A 21232-nucleotide genomic window follows, 5' to 3' on the forward strand; every position below is an offset into this window, starting at 1 on the left:
CAGCCAAGATTTGATGCTTTCAATAAATAATCAACTTTCAATAAACTTACTGTACTTGGAACAATAAACTTTGTACTGAACTTGGAATATGTCTTAAATTTGAAGTTGCTTGTGGCTTATTTGGTTAATTCCACTACTGACTCATACTGGTGATATATAAAACAAGCCTCTACTCTTCAGACACAAGCTGGGTAACTTCTGTTTTACTTCCTCACCTGCCAGGTTTTCCACAAGGTCACATTACTAAATTATATCAGAAACATTTTGTTTTGGGTTGAGGGTTGCATTTTGTGAGGGTTAATTTAAATAATACTCTTTGACTCATATTGTGTAAAAGGGGTGTAGTGGTTTATTAACTGCCATATACTGACCTTGTGTCACTTCACTTCAAGACTTTCCAAAGAAGAAGCCGTGATATTCAAAACATTCCATTGGTCTTTTTTTTGTGCTGCACTTGTGCTCTGATGTTGCAATTACATAATGTTTTCTCCAGGGGGCGACGAGTCATTTCTAATGGATATGCAAGCCGAGCCATGTACCTTCAAGCCTTTTGAGAAATTCCCATGAAAGAAAAGAGATCAGGATACGAGTTCCCCGGAATGAAAATAATGGAGATAAAAGTCGATAAGGCAAGAATCCCCACCCTTTTAAACGTAATTCTAACAGGAAGAAGAACTTTCCAGGTGCATTTCTCTCACCCTATATCTCAATCTGTCTCCTGATTCCTCTTTTGTTGTCACTGCAATGCATGTTAAACTGCTATTCGCTAATTAATGAAAGGTTGTAAATTACCATGTTATTTACTACTGCACTAGCCCAACACTAAACAAGCACACACTTGCTTGTAAACTGCTTTGCATTTAGAAAACCCAATATGGACCTTTGCCAAAATGCCTGTGCTTGTATGCTATGATAATCTTTTATGTAATCCATCTGAGCATGTAAAGTATCCCCAGAGAACAGGTCAGAGGTCAAGGGGAACGTGAATGGACGCTTTTCCTCTCTCAGAAGTCTGTGTTTCCACAACCATTACCCTGTAAAGGAAAAAGGAGGGAAGATGACATAATGGAGGCATGTATAACAATGCAGAAAGGAGGAAACAGGAGCAATTAAGACGTTGTCTTTGTGTGTACAAGAGGCAAACACCCAAGAAAGTTTCACTGAAGTTTTCCCACTATTTTTAAGATTTGGTTTCATGCTGACAGTGTTTTTATTATTCACTATATTTCCCTGAATAGTAAAATGTAAAAGTTTTCCAGTTCTGAATATGTGAAGTTTCGCCATGCTGTTGCTACAGCTGCAGACAGGAAAAATGACTCCACTCAAACGGCTTGATAACTGTTTGTGTGACATTTGTTCCAGAATAAACTTAGAATGACTTCAACTGTAAGAAAAGGCTCTTACAAAATAAATACAGGCAAACACATACATACATTATCGTGCACATCTATGCACACATAGAAAACTTCTCCAAAATGTTGCTTAGCAAATCTTTACTCAAGGGGGAAAACACACACCTTTGTTCTATCTTCCTTTTTTCTATCTTTTACTTTCTCTCTTTATTTCTCTGACACAGATGAGCTCATTCTACAAACATGACTCTTAATATACTATTGCTCTCTTTAATATAAACAGAACTAGAGAGCCAGTGAGAGAGAGAGGGAGAGAGTTAGGGGGAGGTACTGCATGTGGAGAGAGTTGCTCATGTTCCACTGTACACACCCATATACTCGCACTTGACACATGCAAGCACATAACTCCCTCACCAATGGGTCGGGCTAGATGCCATGGAAACCTAGCTACGCCCCCATAGGGTGTGGATGGCCTTTTTAAGCTGTGGGGAAGCCTCTACGCAGCTCTTCCAAACGCACCAGAGAGGGAGGGAGAGACAGAGAGAGTTAACAGAGTAAGAGAGTGGTTATCTTCAAAAAGGGGTGGGAACATTGAACCTGGAAGCTGAAAAGTTATTCCCAAGCCTGTAAACAGGAATTAAAGCTTCAAAAACGTGGAGGCACTAAAATCAACTGGAAGGGGAACCCGGTACAGCAAGACTAGCTCACTTAAAGGAGAAGATAAAGAACGAGACAATTTTCCTGAGTGAAGTCATCTGTCGAGACCAAGAACAGCCTCAGAATGGGAGAAGATGCAGTGCAGGCAGAGCGGAGCAGCATGATCAGCACACATGAGAACCAGGAGCTGGTAGTACCAAGCCCCAGCCCTAATCAGTCTTCACCCACCCATAGCCTCTCCCAGCTGGGCACTGGCGCTATCTACACCTCTAGCGGAGAACCTAGTGGTCCTGGAGCTCTGGCTGGGGGCATCACAGGCATTCTACCTGGAGATGGAGCTTCACCCACAGGCCAAGTGAATGCCATCACTGTCCTGACACTTCTAGATAAGCTTGTGAACATGCTGGACACAGTGCAAGAGAACCAGCACAAGATGGAGATGAAACAGGTCGAGATGGAAGGGGCAGTGAGGGGCATCCAGAATGATATGACCAAGCTCTCCAAGAGTCACACTTCCACATCCAACACGGTCAGCAAACTCCTGGAGAAGAGCCGCAAGGTCAGCGTCCACATGAAAGAGGTCAAGGACAAGATGGATAAGCAGGCCGTCCAAGTGAAGAAATTGGAGGCCAACCACGCTACCCTGATCAAGAGGAACAACTTCAAAGTGCTCATCTTTCAGGTAAATGTGCAGTGTGTGTGTGTGTGCGTGTGTGCGTGTGTGTGTGTGTGTGTGTGTGTGTGTGTATAAGGGGGCAGTTGGTGGTTGGGTATTTGATATGCTTAGGTGAGGACACTGAATGATTGCATTGTGCGTGGGTTCATTGTTGCATGTCGACGTTCACTGAACCAAGTTCAACTGTCTCCAACTCTGTTAACAATCAGCGATATTACAGTCTTACACAGCTGAGTAGAGTCTAATGAATCTAAATGTCATTTGACAAAATTACTTCATAGTTGATTAACAGATCTTAGTTTAACACTTGCCTCCCTCAGGGTGGGTCCATTTCTAAAGCAGGAGAAAATGGTCATAGTTCAGAGTGTAAAAATGAAAGCAATGCGTGAGAGGGTGTGATGTCACTTAAGGTCAGTATGAAGAGGGGTGGAATAGATTGGCTAATGCTTCGGGGTCAAAAGCTTAGACCACTCTACCAAAATTGTTAAGTGCTTCTGGGATGGTTAAACCTAGTCAAAACTATTTTACTTGGGAATGTTAGAACACCTGCAAGTGGAACTCCTTGTAAGTCCTTGCAAATTTTGTACTTGACTCATCCCTATATTTCAGGGGGGATGGGGGGCAGCTGGGGCTCCAAACTAAGAGAGAGCTAGAGAGCTCGAGAGAGAGAGTCAATAGGAGAGGCTTGTTTTGAAGCTTAGCCAAAAGCTATTATTCAAAGCACAATAGCCTTGAATAGAAGGTGTGTCCAGAGATCAGCTACAGTGCAGCGTAATGTGTATCCTGTTGTCAGAAGACCCGTGCTGAAATGTGCTATGCTACACTGGCTAGCTGCTGTTTACTGCAAGACCTGCAATCAACCGAATGACTCAGTGATTCCAAAGTCAGAGAGTGCCGAGAGAGGCCTTTCATTTCCCCCTCTCTCTTCCCAACTGTGTGGTTACAGCAAAAGTGCATGATGTAAAGAATGAGAGGGATCCTAGCGAAACACATTTTCAGAAAGTCAACATTCCATCTATGTGCGAAAAGAGTGTTTAAAGAGATGGGAAGGTAAATTGCCTTTGATGAAAGTGTGAAAACCCTCAACTTTTACACTCTACTTTAAACAGTGAGAGCACTCTTTCTGAGAACAGTTTATACAGTTGCCGTCACAGACAGAGTGCTGTTTGTTAAAGCTGGCCAAAAATGTTGTGTGTGTTGCTATGGCAACTACGTTGTTTATTTGCAGGGAAATCTAATTGAAGAGTGCGACAGTTGAGATTTTCTTCTTTGTCTAAATTATTTCAGGCTCGTAACTTCATTTTCTATGTATTTGCCAAGCAGTTCAGACATGTCTGGTCTAAGGGAATGTGTTTAATCCAGCCATGGGGTTCTTGCATACTCCTGATCTGTCTTGCATTCTAGTTAGGATGGGTGGGACAGTGGAGGACATGGGAGGAAAGTGTGTGCTTTTACATTTCCATCAGAAATGCCCGACAGACACAAACATTCCCTTACAGTCCTTGTCTTATTTATTGTTCCTTCATTAAACCCCCTTCTGCTGTCCCTTGGGGTAGCCTAAGTTTATTTCTGAGGAATGATAGGATCTGACCAGTACTGAAACTATCCTCAGTGTATTAAACAGACACAACTTCAGCAGGAGAATCAAATAAACTTTTCAAGTCACTTCTGCCAAATGTTTCACACTTATATACTACGAAACAAGCTTCACAAAAACTGAAAAAGACTTTCAGGTGAAGCCAGAAATCTCTGTGGTTTCAACACAGAGTCAAATCAACACATTCTCAGTTTTAATTCCTCCTCTCCAAAGCTACATTCAGGTGTTCACCACACCCTCTCTGCCTGTGTTTTTCACTTTTATCTTCCCCTGCTGCTTTGGGATTAGGGGTGCTTGGCTCCCCCTTAGGCGCACTGCATGCGCAAGAGAGAACGCTGTTCTTGCATAAGCAGAAACTCTGGCTCAAATGCTCACATTCCAGAGGAGGAGAAAGTCTCTCCTACTCTCCCAATGATATAAATGGGCCAATAACCACAATCGATTAGAGCTCCATGAGACATGTATCAAGACATTGGTCACCACAGCCAATAAAGAGAAAAGGAGGACAGAGCTTGTAAAGTCTGCTATAATCAAACATCATTCCATTTGCAAATTGTGAGCATGATGCAACTTTCAATAAACACATTTAACTAATTGTCCCTGTGTTTCTCAAAACTTAACATATGGGTTGTGTTATAGCTGCACAACATCTCATAACTATTAGTGCATAATGCTTCAATTTTCATCATACTGAAAGCCAAATTTAGAGTAGGAAAGTGCAAGATGGAATATTTTTACAACTAGCCCTTCACTATCACCTAATAAGGCTATCTGTGGCTCTCCAGAAAGAGGAGAGAGAGGGGGGAGGGCAGAAAAGTATCAGTGCAAGAAGGCCTGTAGGCAGAAAGAAAGGAGACAATAGTGTTTGTTTTCCATTGTCCATCAAAAAGGCATTATCTCTCTCCAAACTTAGCTTACTGTTACAGTTTCCACTGGTGCACTAGGGGTGATATGAAAATGAGCCTAGATGAGAAAAGGGCTTCATTGCAATTAAAGATTGTTGCTCAGGGATATTTTGAATGTATGTGCAAATTACACAAACTCACATCTCGTCTCTCACGACACACTGCATACATTTGACAGCTAACTATATGGAACTGCATGTTAGAGCTACAAATTATCTAGAGCAAAAACAGGTAGGCCACCTTAGCTAAGAACTTGGAAACTCAAATACGCAGGAGAAAAAAAAATAAAACAGCAATAAACTGCTAATTAACCAAGTCCTAAAGCCTCCAGTAGGGCTGAAAACACAGTGGTAATGACAACTGTAAAGCTGCTACTTTTTTTTTTAAGAGGACACAACAGAGTGGCATTAACATTTCATTCCTCAGCAACAAAACATCAAAAGGTTAGCAGATAAAAAGCATGATCTATTTTCCAAATATGGAATTTGTAACTGTTCACGAATCACTGTTACAGAATGTACTGTAAATCTGGCCTTACTGAGCAGGAGGTAAACAGAGTCATTCACAGACTTTAACAGAGAGTGCATTTGTTAAGCTAAATTGTTCCTTTGAAAGGATGGATAGAAATATATATATCAATTCATTGCGATATTGTTGAAAATAATTAAACAACCAAAATAATTAAATTTAATCCTATCAGAATGTAACAGAATTTAAGAACAGCCAAGCAAATATTTACACCCTTAATGGAAACGTGGCCTCAGGGTCCATTTCACTGTACAGGTTTAAATACTGAATGAGCATGTGAAATGAGTTACATGAAAGGGACTGAACATGTTTTTGCACATGAGACTACTATTAGGGGTGGGTTATCAATACAGGCTTCTTATTCTAAATTCTAAAACTAATTCATTAAAAGACGGCGTATTAGAATCACTTGTTTCAGGAATCAGGCTACACTGGTCACACTGTATGTTTTTGATTCACTAAAAAGTCTTGTGAGAGTAATTTGTGAATAGCATTCTATTTGTGATTAAATGAAAAAATATATATACAGTATATTTTTTTTTTTTTACCCAGCCATAACTATTATACTAAACACATGGGAGAGAATGAACATGTTGTACACATGTTGTAAAAAAAAAATTGAAAAAAAACTTCTCAGTTTAGCTTTTACACAGTACATTTCCACGCTACATGTTTTGTAGTTATCTGACAGCTGTCGAACACACTGCCTACAGGTGCTCACTCCTTTTTCTCTACAGCCACAATGAAATCGACTGAAATGCAAACAAATCATGTAAATCCGTATTTGACAATCAAATCAAAATTGAGTACAAGCATACTGAACATTTATGCACTAAGATATACACACAATAAATAAATAAAAACCACACACACGCGCGCACACGCACACACAAAAGCACACCTGTGATACCATCATATGCTAAATATTAAATTACTGAAGGAGATGAAGGCAAGAGATGCAGTATATTATCAGTGTCTGACAGAAATTTAAGTTTTAACACTCACTGGGCCTTCCTGAGCTGCACATACACTGTAGTTATCTACAAAAAACAGACATCCTTTTACACTACTGCTATGAATACTGACAGAGTTCTGGCTCTTTGGTCCTATCTAAATACACACACACACATACACATACACACTGAAGAGACAAAAGCTGTTATTGTGTGTGTCCCGTGACAGGGAGCAATGCCAGCACAGAGGGAAGACTATACACACTCACAATGCCATGGGAACTCCTGTGGACAATATGCTATATGTTGGGGCAAACAGCCCAGAAACAGCAGACAGAATACACATCATTTACAAAGAAAACTGCAATAAAACCATGCCCTTTCACACTGATCTTACATCAGCCTCTTCTTTCAGAACAGAGGTTAAGTAATAAATCACATCAGGACTCCTGATCACCCTGTTCGGGTTTATTTTGCAATAATGATTTTCTGACTGGAGTCACTGCACATTATTCCACTTATTACAGCAGGCAGCAGCTACTGAATGAATGAATGAATGAATGAATGAATGAATGAATTAATTAATTAATGAATGAATGAATGAATGAAGGACATGAAATCCTGAAATTATTTTATTATGTGAGAGAAAATTGAATGCAGCGACTGATGAATCCGAATCAAGTTAGAGAGCCATTTAAAAAGAATCATTCTTAAACCAGCATAGTTAAAATTAAAACTAAAACTACCACATAAGTGGCAGAGGTTTCATGAAACTAATTAAACAGAATACAATTATTGTTAATGTAATTATGCTCTTAACCATAATTGCAGTAGATGTTTTAAATATACAGGAATAGGGTTTAATCAAATTTCTCGCACTCGGATCAAAGTGACAAAACAACATTTCTCTTGAATATTTGTTATAGTTTAGTTTTAAGAGGGTTGCTCATGTCATGTAAACACCGTAATCCATGTAATTCCTTACTCTGATTCCTGGCAATAATCAGAATCTTGGTGTACATGTAAACATGGCCATTGTTGCATGAAATTTTTCGAGGGCTGATTTTGTTAGAGAGGGAAACTCTCTTCCGCTCAGCTCTCCCACCCCGTCCTGCTCCAACTATTTTATTCCGCCTTACTTCTTACACATTACTTGTGAACACAAATAGTGTTAAACCTACACAAGCTACAGTACAAATTACACAATGTATAGAAGTTCAACTACGTTCAAACCAACCTTTAGAAAAAGCCGTTAGCTACAGTATACCAAAAGCTACAAACAAAAATGACCTACCTAGCTTTAAAAGGGTGAATATATTTTAAACTATAAAATGATCATATTAGACTAAGAGTTGTAGAAAAAATTATTTGTGATGATCTTTTTTCACCACTTCATTAAAATGATGCATACATACAAACAAACTAACTAGCTATAATGATGATACCAATGGTATCTGAAACAGAGAGAAAAAAACAGTAATGTGATGCTTCGACATCATGATACTAATGGAAGCTCGTTTCTGCCATAGAATAAAATTTAAAAAAGGTAATCGAAACTTACTGTTTAATTTATTGTTTATATAAATTGCAAGTTCTGAGAAGTAAAACGAATTGAGATATAAACTCGCAATTGTAAGGAAAAAAGTCAGAATTGTGAGGTAAAAAGTCACATTTACCTTTTGTTTTTTGTCTTGTTACTTGGAAAAAACTACACTATAAATGGAAACAGTTGAACTATGGTCACGCTACAAAAAACTTAGTTTTAAAATAGTTTTACTACTAAACACTCCACACAAAAATTTACCCATTCTCTCCCTCTCTTTCAGTGTGTTGCAAAAATCACTGTGTATTTATGAAAGAGATAGAGAATGTATAGGGTTACAGGCCTGCCTTTGGTGTGACACAAAAGCAGAGAACACAGGCGAGCTTATGAGGTTAAACAGCTGCTTCCTGTCAGATGGGTTGTTAATGGGCAGCAGGAAGGGAAATGCAAGCATTAAAAAAAAAAACAGAGAATTACAAGGGCTAGAGGTCCCAATGCATCGCTAACGAAAAAGAAAAAAAAGAAATTAGCATGAGCTTGAAAATAATTCCCCACCATATACAACTCCTTCAAACACAGCCAATTACATCTCTCTCTTTAATCTCCAAACCCCACCCCTGAGCAAATATTTATCCCCCCAATCCTTCATAAGTAGACCTCAAGGTGACACGTATGTCAAGTGTGTTTAGAATGTAAAGTGAATTATTGGGAAAACAACTGGATAGCATCTCTGATAAAGCTGACAGCAATGAGAGAAGAGAGCATGGTACGGAGAGGTGTCTGTGTATGTATATCTGCGGATATACACTTGTCAAAACTAAAAAGTTTTTTTTAAACAAACAGTATAAAAGTGTTTTTTACTTTTTGTTAACAAACACATTTGAAACGGGATAGATCACCCAAAAATGAACATGTCATTCCAAACCAATAAGACTTTTGTTAAACTTCAGAACTCAAATGAAGATCTTTTTGATGAAATCAGAGAGCCTTCTGTCCCTCTATTGACAGTCCACATAACTACCACTCTGATGCTTCAAAAAGTTTAATTTGCTCGGCTGTTCTTAAGAGATCGTAAAACTAATCAATCGGGCGGTTTAGTCCAAATCTTCTGAAGAGACTTGATCGCTTTGTATTATGAACAGGTATACAAACATACACATATACAATACATATATATAACAGATATATAAACATTGATCAGTAAACATAAACAGAAGTTCTACTGAACCTGCTTGACGTACGAGAACCAACCTCATTGGTTCTTGCGGAAACTCAAACGTGAATGAACCTCACTGGTCCTCGCACGTCAAGCGAACATGCTTGAGCTTCCGTTTACCAAAACTGATGTGTGAGTTCATGAATGTTTATATGTGAATAAAAGCCTAAATTCAATTTGTTCATCGTATAAAACAACTGTGTCTCTTTAGATGAAAGCTTGCAGATTTCATCAAAAATATCTTCATTTGTGTTCCGAAGATGAACGAAAGTGTTGCAGGTTTGGAACAACATGAGGGTGATTAATTAAGGAAAGAATTTTATAGTTGGTGTAATTTTTGTGTGAACTACCCCTTTAAGCATAGGCTTTTGAATTAAAGGGTTTGGTTTAAATTGATATTTTACTCAAGTTAAAATTCTGTCATTTATCTACCCTCACGTTGTTCAAACCTGTAAGACTTTCTTTTGCGGTATCCCAGTCTGTGTTCCCCTGGTCTTTTGTGGACTTTTATGTTGTTTCCTGTTCCTGTAGTTTTTCTTGTTGATTAGTTCTTTGATCGTTATCCTGTGTGTTTCTTATGTTCCGTGTCGAGTCTTGTCCTTATGTTTTGTTGGGGTGCTCATTCTGTCTGCTCCGCCTTGGCTCCCCAATCCGCCCCAGTTCCCAGTCACCAGTCACACTGGACTTGAGGGCGCTGAGAAACGCTGGGATCCGTGGTGGGTCTGGCTCCACCGCCACCGGAGCTTGAGTCCCATAAGTATTTTAATAAACAGAATATAAATAACAAAACAAATAGAAATAGAAAACTAGGGAAACAAAAAGAGCACCCCAACAAAACATCCATGTAAGGACAAGACTCGTCAAGGAACACAAGAAACACTGGGGATTAAATACACAAGAAATAATTGGCAAACAAGGCACACCTAGGAACAATAAAATAACTAATCAACAAGAAAAACTACAAAGGACTACAAAACATGTACAGAACAGGAAAAAACATAAAAGTCCACACAAAACTAGGGGAACTGCAGTCTGGGACATTACAGGAATACAAAAAAGGACATTTTTAATAAGTTAGCCAATAATTCATGAGGAACATGAGGTTTTCAAGTTTAAAGTACCGTAAAATGTGGTTTATACAAATTACATTGAAAATAAAGGGCAAGATAGTCTTTTGTAGCTTTTTGTTGTTTGGAACAACATGAGAGTGAGTTAATAGAGTTTACATTTATGGGTGAACTATCACTTTAAGACTGCGAGAAACTTGAGTAATAGCAGACAAAGAGTAATGAAGGCATTTATGCGTCTATTAGAAGCACATCTGGTTCTTTTATTAACATCAAATAAAACCCTGTCTATTCTTGCACACAGAGAACAGGCACAAAGCATGCATTGTATGCAATGAAAAATTGATTCCTTCAATAACCATAAACTGTAACAGAAATGTACCCCCTGTGAGATCTTCTTTTATTATTGTGCATATATGAGAAAACATATATCAACTCAGCTATCATAAGCGCCTACATTGCCCAAGGCGAGAGGGACCGGTTTAGTACGCAAACTAATCAAACCTAGAGTATCATTTGACAGGCTGCGCAGCATGAGGTAATCATGCTCTTTAGTGACAACACATTTTTTTGAGAGACGTCTAAAACACAACCAGAATATGAAGACAATATAGATGTAGAGGAGGCTGTAGTCATTTACAAGTCATTCTCATATCTGCAAGGCAGAATGCATGGAATGAACTGTTTGGTTCCCCACTGAGAAAACAACAGGAACTTGTGTTTCTGGAGGCCATAAGGAGGGATTCTTTAACCTGTTTATAACAGCTCTATAGTATTTAATACTTAATTTGAGGGGCGTTTGTTACTTTGTGTTTTTACCATCAGCATAAGCAGTTCATCTAAAGTGATTTCAAATACAGTGCTTCTGGAGACAAGCCTGAACCTGGTTAACCTGGTTAAGTCAAGAAAAACTGTCCACATAAAACAGCACAATTACGCAACCTGCTCTCAGACACATATCAAAATGTCAACACTCTACTCTCATTCTCAGAGACCATCTACAGTTAAGACTACAAAGTTTAGTGGCAGTTGATAGACACTCTTCTTGCCACACAGGCTAGTCCAGTGGCTCAGTGCATTTTCTTTCCCAAATTAGCAATTTGAGCTACGGATTGCCACTTAGAGTCTTGAGGACAGTACTTGAAAACATGCAAATACAAACAAAGAGCAATGTCAAAAGCATCCAAACAACACAGAAACTCAATACACACCATTGACTCCTCAGAGTTTTGAGTAAATTGTGCAATAAAATCTAAGCTTTACCAAAAAAGCCTTGGACATAAAAGGTCAATCTCTCTATAATTATTAATAAATTAAAAAAAAAGGAAAATATTTTCTAATAAATATGTTTTGGAAAGTGACATATTTCAATGGACATGAAATGATTACGCAAAAGAGTCTCAATCTCATTATTGTATTTTAAAGATATTTTATCTAATTCTATTTAATTTATCTGATATTTTATTACTGAATTATACATTATATTGCTTGTTGTACTGCCTTTATCTACGTTTAAATTAAAAAGAATTCTATTATAACATTGTTCACAATAACTTTCACAATGCCACAATTTCTAATGGTCCTACAAGTTTTCAGGTTTCTTAATGCAGTAAAAGCTCACAATAGTTTGATTAAAAATTATACAGAGTAATACTAATATTTGTAAGTATGACACTGAAGGAAGAAAATATGTTTATTTGATCTTGCCATGGTTACAATTTTAACTTGGTGCTATAAGTGAATTGCATTCATTATTATCTAAGTAATGATCTGTTGGAGCTGAAAAGAAAATCTGTCATGCCAAATATCACAGGCATTATCACTGTTACACAAGACTGTGTACAGTATCTGTTCTTTTATTTTTACAGCTCTTTTTGTTCACAAGTTCCCCTTCTAAAATTCTAAAGTGAAGCATTTAATTTCCCTTGTGATTCTTCTTTCTGATTCACAAAATCTTATCATTTGGCATCTCTTCAACCTTTTCTTGATGCTTAGATTTAAACACATGCTACTAGTTACTCCTAAAACTAGCTACTCCTCACCCAAAAACACGCTTACAACCCTATCACAACAGAAAGTAGACTAATACTTTAACAAAGAAACTGTCAGGAAAAAAACAATGCAAAACCTATCCAACCCTTTGCTTTCACATATAAGATTTCAACCAATGTTATGTCACACTGTTTTCTACTATGTTTTTAACTCTACGTATCCAAGTTTACTAATTGCTGTGGTAACTCCGCGGAGAGAATGATGGAACATGGAAATTCCTTGTTAAAGTTTGCATGGACTCCGCCAGATCTATTCTCAAACTGTGCCAGCAATATCATACCAATACCTTTGATCCATATTTTCCTTCTAAAGTAAAGCTCTTTTGTGGGTGGACAGATCTACTAAATCCCAAAAGCGGTATTTCACCCTTGATTTAGCATGTTGCATATATCCACAGGGATCACCGTCAGTCATTATGTATCCTTTTTGTTAGTTCTCTTCTGATAGGTCAAATCTCTCTCTCCAATTTTGACAGACCAAACTCGCATTCCCTCACACACAGAGAGCTTCAGAGGCCAGAGTTAAAACAGGGGGTTCAGAGGGGAACACACCCTTTCTATCATGTTAGAAAAGCAGATGTGAACATTAAGGCTATGCAGGCAGTTTAAAGAGATAAGAGGAATCAAGGCAGGTTCGAATTCAATGTTTGGGTAACATTCTGTCAACTAAGATTCATTCATCTCTTCGCCTTTTGAAGAGAGTTTAGATATATCCTTTGCTGCATGATACCTCACTTCTGTATGTGGTTTGGGGGTTCACAGAAAGAATAAAATGGAGCCTGATGGAGCAAATGAGACACATACTGATCATTTAAATAAATGTCAATTAACATGCCATTTCTATTGAGAAATAAGCAGCAGTCTAGTATGTTTACATAGGAAAACTTAAAAAGGCACACACCTGATTCCTGCATAAACTACCATTTGAAGGGTAAATGAAAAACACTGTTTGAGCACCTGTTAGTTCTCACCACAATTTTGAAAAATGCACCATGAAGTGGGCGTGGTACGCTGAGAGTAGAGGGGGAAGAGGGCAGACAGCGTCTGATTCAAATTTCAAACAGCTTCAAATGAACCAGTTTTCTCCTACAATTAAAACTAGTTCATGGTATGGTAACATTCTCTTCTATGATGTGCAACATACATCCTTCTGTTAAAATCTTTGTTAAAAAATGTAGTTTACTGTTTCATAATGCATATGTACATTGTACTGTATACCCAAAAATGGGGGTATCTGCATTCACAGTACATTTGTACAAATGCAGTACATTTGTGTGTGCTTACAGTTCAGACTGAACGAAAACAGTGCAGTTAAAGTAATTAACTGGGAGGCATCCTGTGTGACGTGACCTCATCCGTATCAGAATTTAGAGTCTTATCGCTAAGAGAGCGAGGCTCTCAGGCTCTCCTTCGCATTTCTGACATGCCATGGAACATTCTGATGGGTGGGGGGCAAACAGGGCTTCTGTCCGGGTGTCCCCATTGCTGCACTCCACCCCAAATGCTTCCTGACTCTCATCCTATACTCCCTTCCAAAGCTCTACACCAACTTCCCTGCTTTCTGTTCACTCTCTCTCTCTCTCTCTCTCTCTCTCTCTCTCTCTCTCTCTCTCTCTCTCTCTCTCTCTCTCTCTCTCTCTCTCTCTTTCCAATTGCCCAACTCTCGCTCTCTTTCTGTCCTGGCTGTCCTCCAAAACTCAGTGGAAACTCTGATATGAGCTGTGTAGGGTCATGCCTGGCCTTCCTTCCCAATCGTCTCGCTATTCTTCAGCCTTTGTCTCAGGTTGTCTCCACCAGGGAAAAGAGGGTCTGTACACAATGTTTTTCACATCAAATGTTCGTGTCCCCTTGTGTCATTGAAAGGAATCTTTATCCAGATTACAGATCAACACTCCATATAGTTCTTGATATTACAAGCTGAGCAGAATGAGCTTGAAGATTATCTTTAAAAGACAAATTCTTAAAACTATGTTAAAAGGTCACAGTGTGTTGATGAAGAACATTTCTTTGGCAGTATACTTTTAAGAGCAAAAAGTGTGCTCAACTGTTTCAAACCCCTTCATAATGGCTGCTGTAAAGCCACAGACAAAACTCTGGAAATGTCCTGTTGTACATTTTAAGAAGAGTTTTTTAACCGTGATTTTGATCGGGCCAATACACCGATTTTCAGAGAGGTTTCAGAGATTTTATGTTTATTTTATTTCATTAGTCAGATTAATTTAATTTGCTACTAAATTACAGACTTTAGCATAAAGGTTTTTGACCTGTTCTAAAATCCTGATTAAAAAGAAGACCTACACTTAAGACTTAAGATTGATTATCTTAAGACTTTCTTAAAGGCATTAATAGAGAATGATGTTATGTAGAAACTATTGAAGAGATCTCCCACAAACACATGACAGCTGTATCATAAGCATTCGTAGAGTCCGGTTGCCAAGGAACCAAATACAAATCTTGCAGGCAGCTAATTCGGCACTGACTTGGATTCCTCTGTGGGGAAACCATTGTGTATTACAATAATATGGCTTTAGCAGTGTTGGGAATGTTACTTTAAAAAAGTAATTAGTTATAGTTACTAGTTACTTCTCACAAAAAGTAACTGATTTACATCATTACAAAAGTAACTAATTATCAGTGAAAGTAGTATTGCGTTACTTTTAAAAAAAAGTTTAAATATGTGAAATAACTCGGATACCCCCAATATTAAATATGTTGAATGAAATGGACACTAAATACAATAAATTCTTATTATAAAACATTCTACACTAATCTACACTATTTTAATGCTGTGGAACAATGTGAGAGACACCTATTAACTTTAATTTTTTTTTTAATATTAAAATATTATCATTACTATAGTGGAACAACAAAACACAATAGATTGTTTAGAACTTTTAATATTTTTTGCACAGACCACGACTGGCCAACAAATCAGTCTAAAAATAAATTATGCTTCTTAAGAAATGTAGCCTACCAAAAATAAATAAATAGAAATAAAAAATAAACATACTACACATACACTCTTTGTATTGCCAATTAAAATTATAAAACTCGCACACCTTTACAACTGGTAGACATATTGTATAGCCTACTTGAAGTATTTTCTTCCTCACAAAAGTAAACAGTTTAACAAAAAGTGTTCTCAATATAGCCTAATACTAAACAATGTAGGCCTACAAACATAAATAATAATAATAAAATATAATATTTTTGGGTTTTATTTTTATAACCTACAGAGAACGAGGTTATTTAAGCCAAATTAGTCGTGGTTGCCGCACGTTCACAACCGGTCAAACAAAGATGTATTCTTTGAACGTTCCCTGCAGGTTATTTTGGAGCTTTATTTTATAGCCATGTAAACTAATTAAAACATATCAGATGATACCAATATGATACAGAGATTATTCGAATGCTGAAATGTGTAATTTATTTATAAACTAACCAGTGGCGTGCACAGACCTCCTCAGGGGCAGGGGCGGAAGGACCAAAAAGGGCAAAAAAGAGGAAGAAGAGTTCCTTGTTTTTTTTCTTTTTATTCTTTATTTCCTTGGCATTCTATAAAAAGATGTTGATTCAATTAGAATGCATAACATATCAAATGAAAATAGGGAAATTATTATAATATAAATATTATTTACTTTACAAAACAAACAGTAAGAATCAAGAAGGTAATTATGAGGAATTCATGTTTAGTTTTGTTGATGTTGTAAATTTTATGTATGCATTATATGCATATAGTGTTAGCTATCATGAAATCAGTACCACTTTACAATAAGGTTTCATTAGTTACATTTGTTAACATGAACTAATAATGAACTGCACTTCTACAGCATTTATTAATCTTAAATCTTAAATATTAATTTCAGCATTTACTAAAACATTATTAAAATCAAAAGTTTTATTTGTTAACATTAGTTAATGCACTGACTGTGAAATAACATGAACAAACAATTAACATGTTTATTAGGCTATTATTAACTAAGATTAACAAATTCAGTAACAAATGTGTTGCTCATGGTTAGTTCATGTTAGTTAATAAACGATTAATAAACAAATGAACCTTATTGTAAAGTGTTACTATGAAATCAAAGATATAAATTCCTTACAATTTAGAGTTGGACATGGACTTAAGATTTAATTTCACTAAATGTATTTCCCCAAGCTAATAACACTTGCCTTGAATAAAAACGAATGACATTGTCACTCAGAATACGGCTGAAATCGAGTTATACTTTAATTTTAGTTAAGCATAACTCGCATGCTGCCGCAACTTTTACAGTAGCATGGTAGGATAAATGTAACTTTTCCATATTAGCTTAACGTTAACTGCTGCTCCTGAAGTTTGAAGACCCGCGGTGTGAACTGCTGCACATAGCGCTGCACAGGAAACTCCGCCTACCACTTCATGTCCGCCAAATGCTTCCGCAAAACAAAATTTGTATATAAAAAATGTTTCCTATTATTATTGTAAGAGGCAATAGTGTATAAGTGTATTGTTATCTATTAAACTACTATTTTTAATAATAATAGTTATTATTATTTACAATTATCAGAGAGGGGCACAATCCATTTTGAGACAAAAGGGGCAGCAGGGGCTTGTACCCACCCCCCGCAATTTTTCACAAAAGAAAGTAACGCGAGTAACGAACTCATTTAATTTTCAGTAATTGTAAGTGCATTACTTGATTGAAAAAATATTTAGTTACTTGCTTGTTACCATTAAAAGTAGTAGAATTTACAGTAACACGTTAATTTGTAGCTCGTTACTCCACACTTGGCGTTTAGCAATCAAAACGTTTTTATAGCATTAAATTTGGCAGAACTGTGTATTAAGAGCAATCATATGTGGTGTGGAAATAACGCTGTAAATGGGCAGAAATGTATAATTTATTCTTTTTGTTTTTTCATTTTTGTTGTGCAGGAGGAAAATGAAATCCCTTCAAGTGTCTTTGTGAAGGACCCTGCACCATTACCTGAACTGGAAGAGGAGACCCCGGCCATTGATACCAACCGTTCTCAAGAGGAGGGCCTTCAGACCATCGCTCTCTCCTCGGATGAGGAGCAGGGACCAGAAGAGGATGAGGATGACATTTTGAGGGTTTTGGATCTCGAAGCTGAAACCAGAGGTGAAAAATCTCGAGCTGAGAAGATCAAGCGTTCCAGTCTGAAGAAAGTGGACAGCCTGAAGAAGGCTTTCTCCAGGCAGAACATTGAGAAGAAGATGAACAAGATTGTGTCCCAAGAGAAGCGTGATAAAATCAAGAAGAGTCTGACACCGAACCACCAGAAGAGCCCTAGTGCCAAGAGCACCTCCTTCAAGGTCTCTCCTCTAACCTTCAACATCAAGAAGAACCGCAGTGGGGACGGGGAACCGGAGACTGAGGACTCAGCTCAACCGGAGAGCACGCCAAGTGCTGTTGCCTCCATCGAACTGGCCCCTATTGAGAGCCCAACTGAAGACCTGTCCTTCAAAGAGGTTCACTCCCATCTTGCACCAGGACAGGAGGAAGTAAAGGCAGCTGTGGAGGCAATGGAGAAAGATGAGGTACCCAGCATCCTGAATGGCACAGCTGAGGTTGAGCTGTCCATCACTGAAGATGTAAGTGAGGAGTATGCTCTCTCTGCGACCCTGCCCCAGGACGCCTCCAAGATAGTGGTGTCCCACAGTGATTTACAGGAAGAGGATGAAGAGGAAGGAAAGGAAGAAAAGGGAAAGGAAAGAGTGCAGAGTGAAGACAGCCCTCTAGCAGAAGCTGCAGGCCAACCCGAGGGTGTTGCTGTAGGACAAGCATCCTAATGTCCTGACCCTCCATTCCAGCCCTAGGACACCCTCCTAAGCTGAGAAAACACTCTCTCCCTTATCAGTGCCAGCCATCCCCATCAAGAACCCAGACATCTGGCCTGTCCTTGCTGAAAACAGACATACAATACAGTCCATTCAAAGGCAAAATTCATGAACTATATGACATTTGCTTAAAAATCCCATATCGCTGTTGTTAGTCCCTAGTCTTTTAGCAGAAGTGAATGTGAAAGCAGTCGTATCAGTTCATCTTATCCAACACTCTGTTACAAAACTTACGCTTGTGAGAAACCCACTCCAGCTGGAATTACTGGACATTCTGTCTTCCTCTGGTGACTACCTGTCAGCTGAGAAAGTTGGAGAAGGAAAACAAATCGCTTACAGCTAAAGGAGTCAACGGATGCCAAGTGCAGTCCATCTATTCAATGGACACGTTTTGACCATAGCCTGGTTTTCATCCCACAATCCCACAATTAATTTCTTCTGGAACAGCCTGTGCACAGCTTTAAAGTGATATTGACATCATGCAACCAAGATCATTTTCAACCTTGGTCCAATTAGGATTTGTATGGAAGTTTGTTTGCACCACAGAATAAAACATAAAAACTGTACATTTTACTTTTTATCTCACAAATCTGACTTTTTTTCTCACAACTTTGAGTTTACATCTTGCACTTCTGACCTTTTTTTCTCAGGATTGCGTGAAATAAACTCGCAATTGCGAGTTATAAAGTCAGAATTGCGAGATATAAACTCGCAATTGTGAGTTATAAAGTCAGAATTGCATGATATAAAGTCGCAATTCTGACTTTATAGCACGCAATTGTGAGTTTATATCTCGCAATTATGTAAAAAAAATTCAGAATTGCTAGATAAAAAGTCGCAATTATCTTTTAAATCATTTGATTCTGTGGTGGAAACAAGTTTCCATGGTTTTGTTTTAGAGATTAAACAGCACAAATATACTGCCATGTTCTATCTCTGTATTTATCAAAAAAGTGTACTCAATATAAAGTTTTAAGTGTACTGTGAACCCATAAACATTGAGACCAAAAGATGTGAGAAAGCTAGTGTATTGTCCTAAACTAAACTACAAATATAATTTCTGATATATAGATTCTAGATTTCTGCTTCGTAGTGGCTAATAAACATTTAGATAACCTTTTTCTGTCCTGAGTGAGCACACGTCATGCTCACACACACGCTTCAAATCTGGAATGCAGCTTACATGGGGGATCCTGGTCTTCCCTGAGCTCCACATATGTCTTGGACGTTTACTCAGAAAGCATTCCTGCTTTTGATGTACGGTTCTTTTCAGAGACCATTTCTCAAGATCCCGTTGGCATTGTGCTGGCTGAGAAACAGGCACTGTGAAGCCAGTCTAGATTACAGGCATATGTCTGAAAGTGATGAAGGAGACGATGCATGCAAATAAGCCAGATAAGTGTGGAAAGTGGTTGAGAACCGCAAAGTGAAATTCTGTTTGGATTGTTGTACTGAAGTTTCAAAATGTGAGAACTGAATAACACAAAAGCAAATACAAAAATCCCCCTCATCACTTTGGAATAAATGCAGTTAACTGATATTTGTGCACACATCACCACTCGCTATTATACAAATCCATAAATAAAATAGGGCTGTCAGCAGATAAAGAAAAGCATGAGGAGCAGCACTGACCAATCAAGTCTGATTTGATATTGTTGATATTGTGAGACAATGAGATAGAGTTTGGTTCTCATATGTTTTGATTATAAGTCAGAGCAAGTGGGATTTTTTGTTATTGTTTATTTCCAGCATATTTTCATTTCAGTATTCAAGTGCTGAACAAAAACATAAAAGTGTGTATCTTTGCTTTGGGTGGATGTCTCTTTCAGATGCAAAGGGATGAGGTTTTACTTCTTTAAAATATAACAGATTTTAACTAATTTTGCTGATGCTTGTAATCCCTAATCTGTATTTGCATATTCTTTAAGATGTTGCATCAATGACTTCATAATATATATGAGAGCTATATGTTGTCTTGGTTATATTTTAGAAACATTATGATTCACGCCAAAGAAAATGGCTCAGTTACAGCAGAGACCTTGTTTCTGTAACACCTGTTTACCAAGTTGTTTCACGCTCTGTTTAAATTGTTCTTATAATGCAAATAAATAAAAACTTTGAAACATGCCTTTTCGAGTCTATCTTGTTCCTTTGAATCTTTAGTATGCTTTCAAATACCTGTTTTTGTTCCTTTAGTAATCCGTATGACAGAAACAGACTCAAACCTGGACTTTGAATACCTTAAATATTACACATTTCTATTAGATGCTTGATAGGCTATATTGAAGTAGAATTGGCTGGCCAAGAAAAAAAAAAGTGATTATTTACAGTGATTATTATGTTTATAGCATGTTGTGTGAGTCTGCAGCTTTCCATTTCTTAAACAACCATGTAGGAAGACACATCATGGCCATATTCCTCTTGATGTAAAAATATTTCAATCAAGAGGTGCATAAATTTTTGGTCAAGATCTTGTATTAACAATGCAGGAGTCCAGCACACTGTAAAGTCCCCTCCAGCACATTCCAAAGACTTTCAATAAATTTAAGGTCTGGACTCAGAGGTGACAATTCATTTGTGAAAAATTATTCTTCATGCTCCTCCAAACCATTATTTCACAATTTGAGCCTCATGAATCTTGACATTGTCATCATGGAATATGGCCATGATGTGTCTTGCTACAAGGTTGTTTAAGAAATGAAAAGCTACACACTCCCTTAATTAGGGTTAGAAGAACTGTTACCAAACATATAACATGCTAGAAACATAATAATCAATAATAATCTAATGATAGACTCTTACGCATTTGCCTTCTTTTAAGTATAAGTGGCAGTATATGTGA

The 21232-nt window shown here is 37.7% G+C and overlaps 1 protein-coding gene across 1 annotated transcript; it reads left to right on the forward strand.

The window, feature by feature from the left end:
* Positions 1 to 1003: 1003 nt before the first annotated feature.
* On the forward strand, positions 1004 to 20517 carry cavin2b (caveolae associated protein 2b). The gene is made up of 2 exons (XM_077199590.1): positions 1004 to 2691; positions 17467 to 20517. Exons 1-2 carry the CDS (start codon positions 2134 to 2136, stop codon positions 18340 to 18342), a joined length of 1434 nt encoding a protein of 477 aa, XP_077055705.1. The 5' UTR covers positions 1004 to 2133; the 3' UTR covers positions 18343 to 20517.
* The last annotated feature ends 715 nt before the right edge of the window (positions 20518 to 21232 follow it).

Source organism: Siphateles boraxobius, unplaced genomic scaffold (assembly GCF_051911475.1).
Source record: "Siphateles boraxobius isolate OS27281-9 unplaced genomic scaffold, OSU_SipBor_1 41, whole genome shotgun sequence".
Classification (NCBI taxonomy): Eukaryota; Metazoa; Chordata; class Actinopteri; order Cypriniformes; family Leuciscidae; genus Siphateles; species Siphateles boraxobius.

Coding starts and splice junctions, on each gene's coding strand:
- cavin2b (XM_077199590.1), top strand. CDS start 2,134: ATGGGAGAAGATGCAGTGCAGGCAGAGCGGAGCAGCATGATCAGCACA. Junction 2,692..17,466: donor TCAAAGTGCTCATCTTTCAG/GTAAATGTGCAG, acceptor TTTGTTGTGCAG/GAGGAAAATGAAATCCCTTC.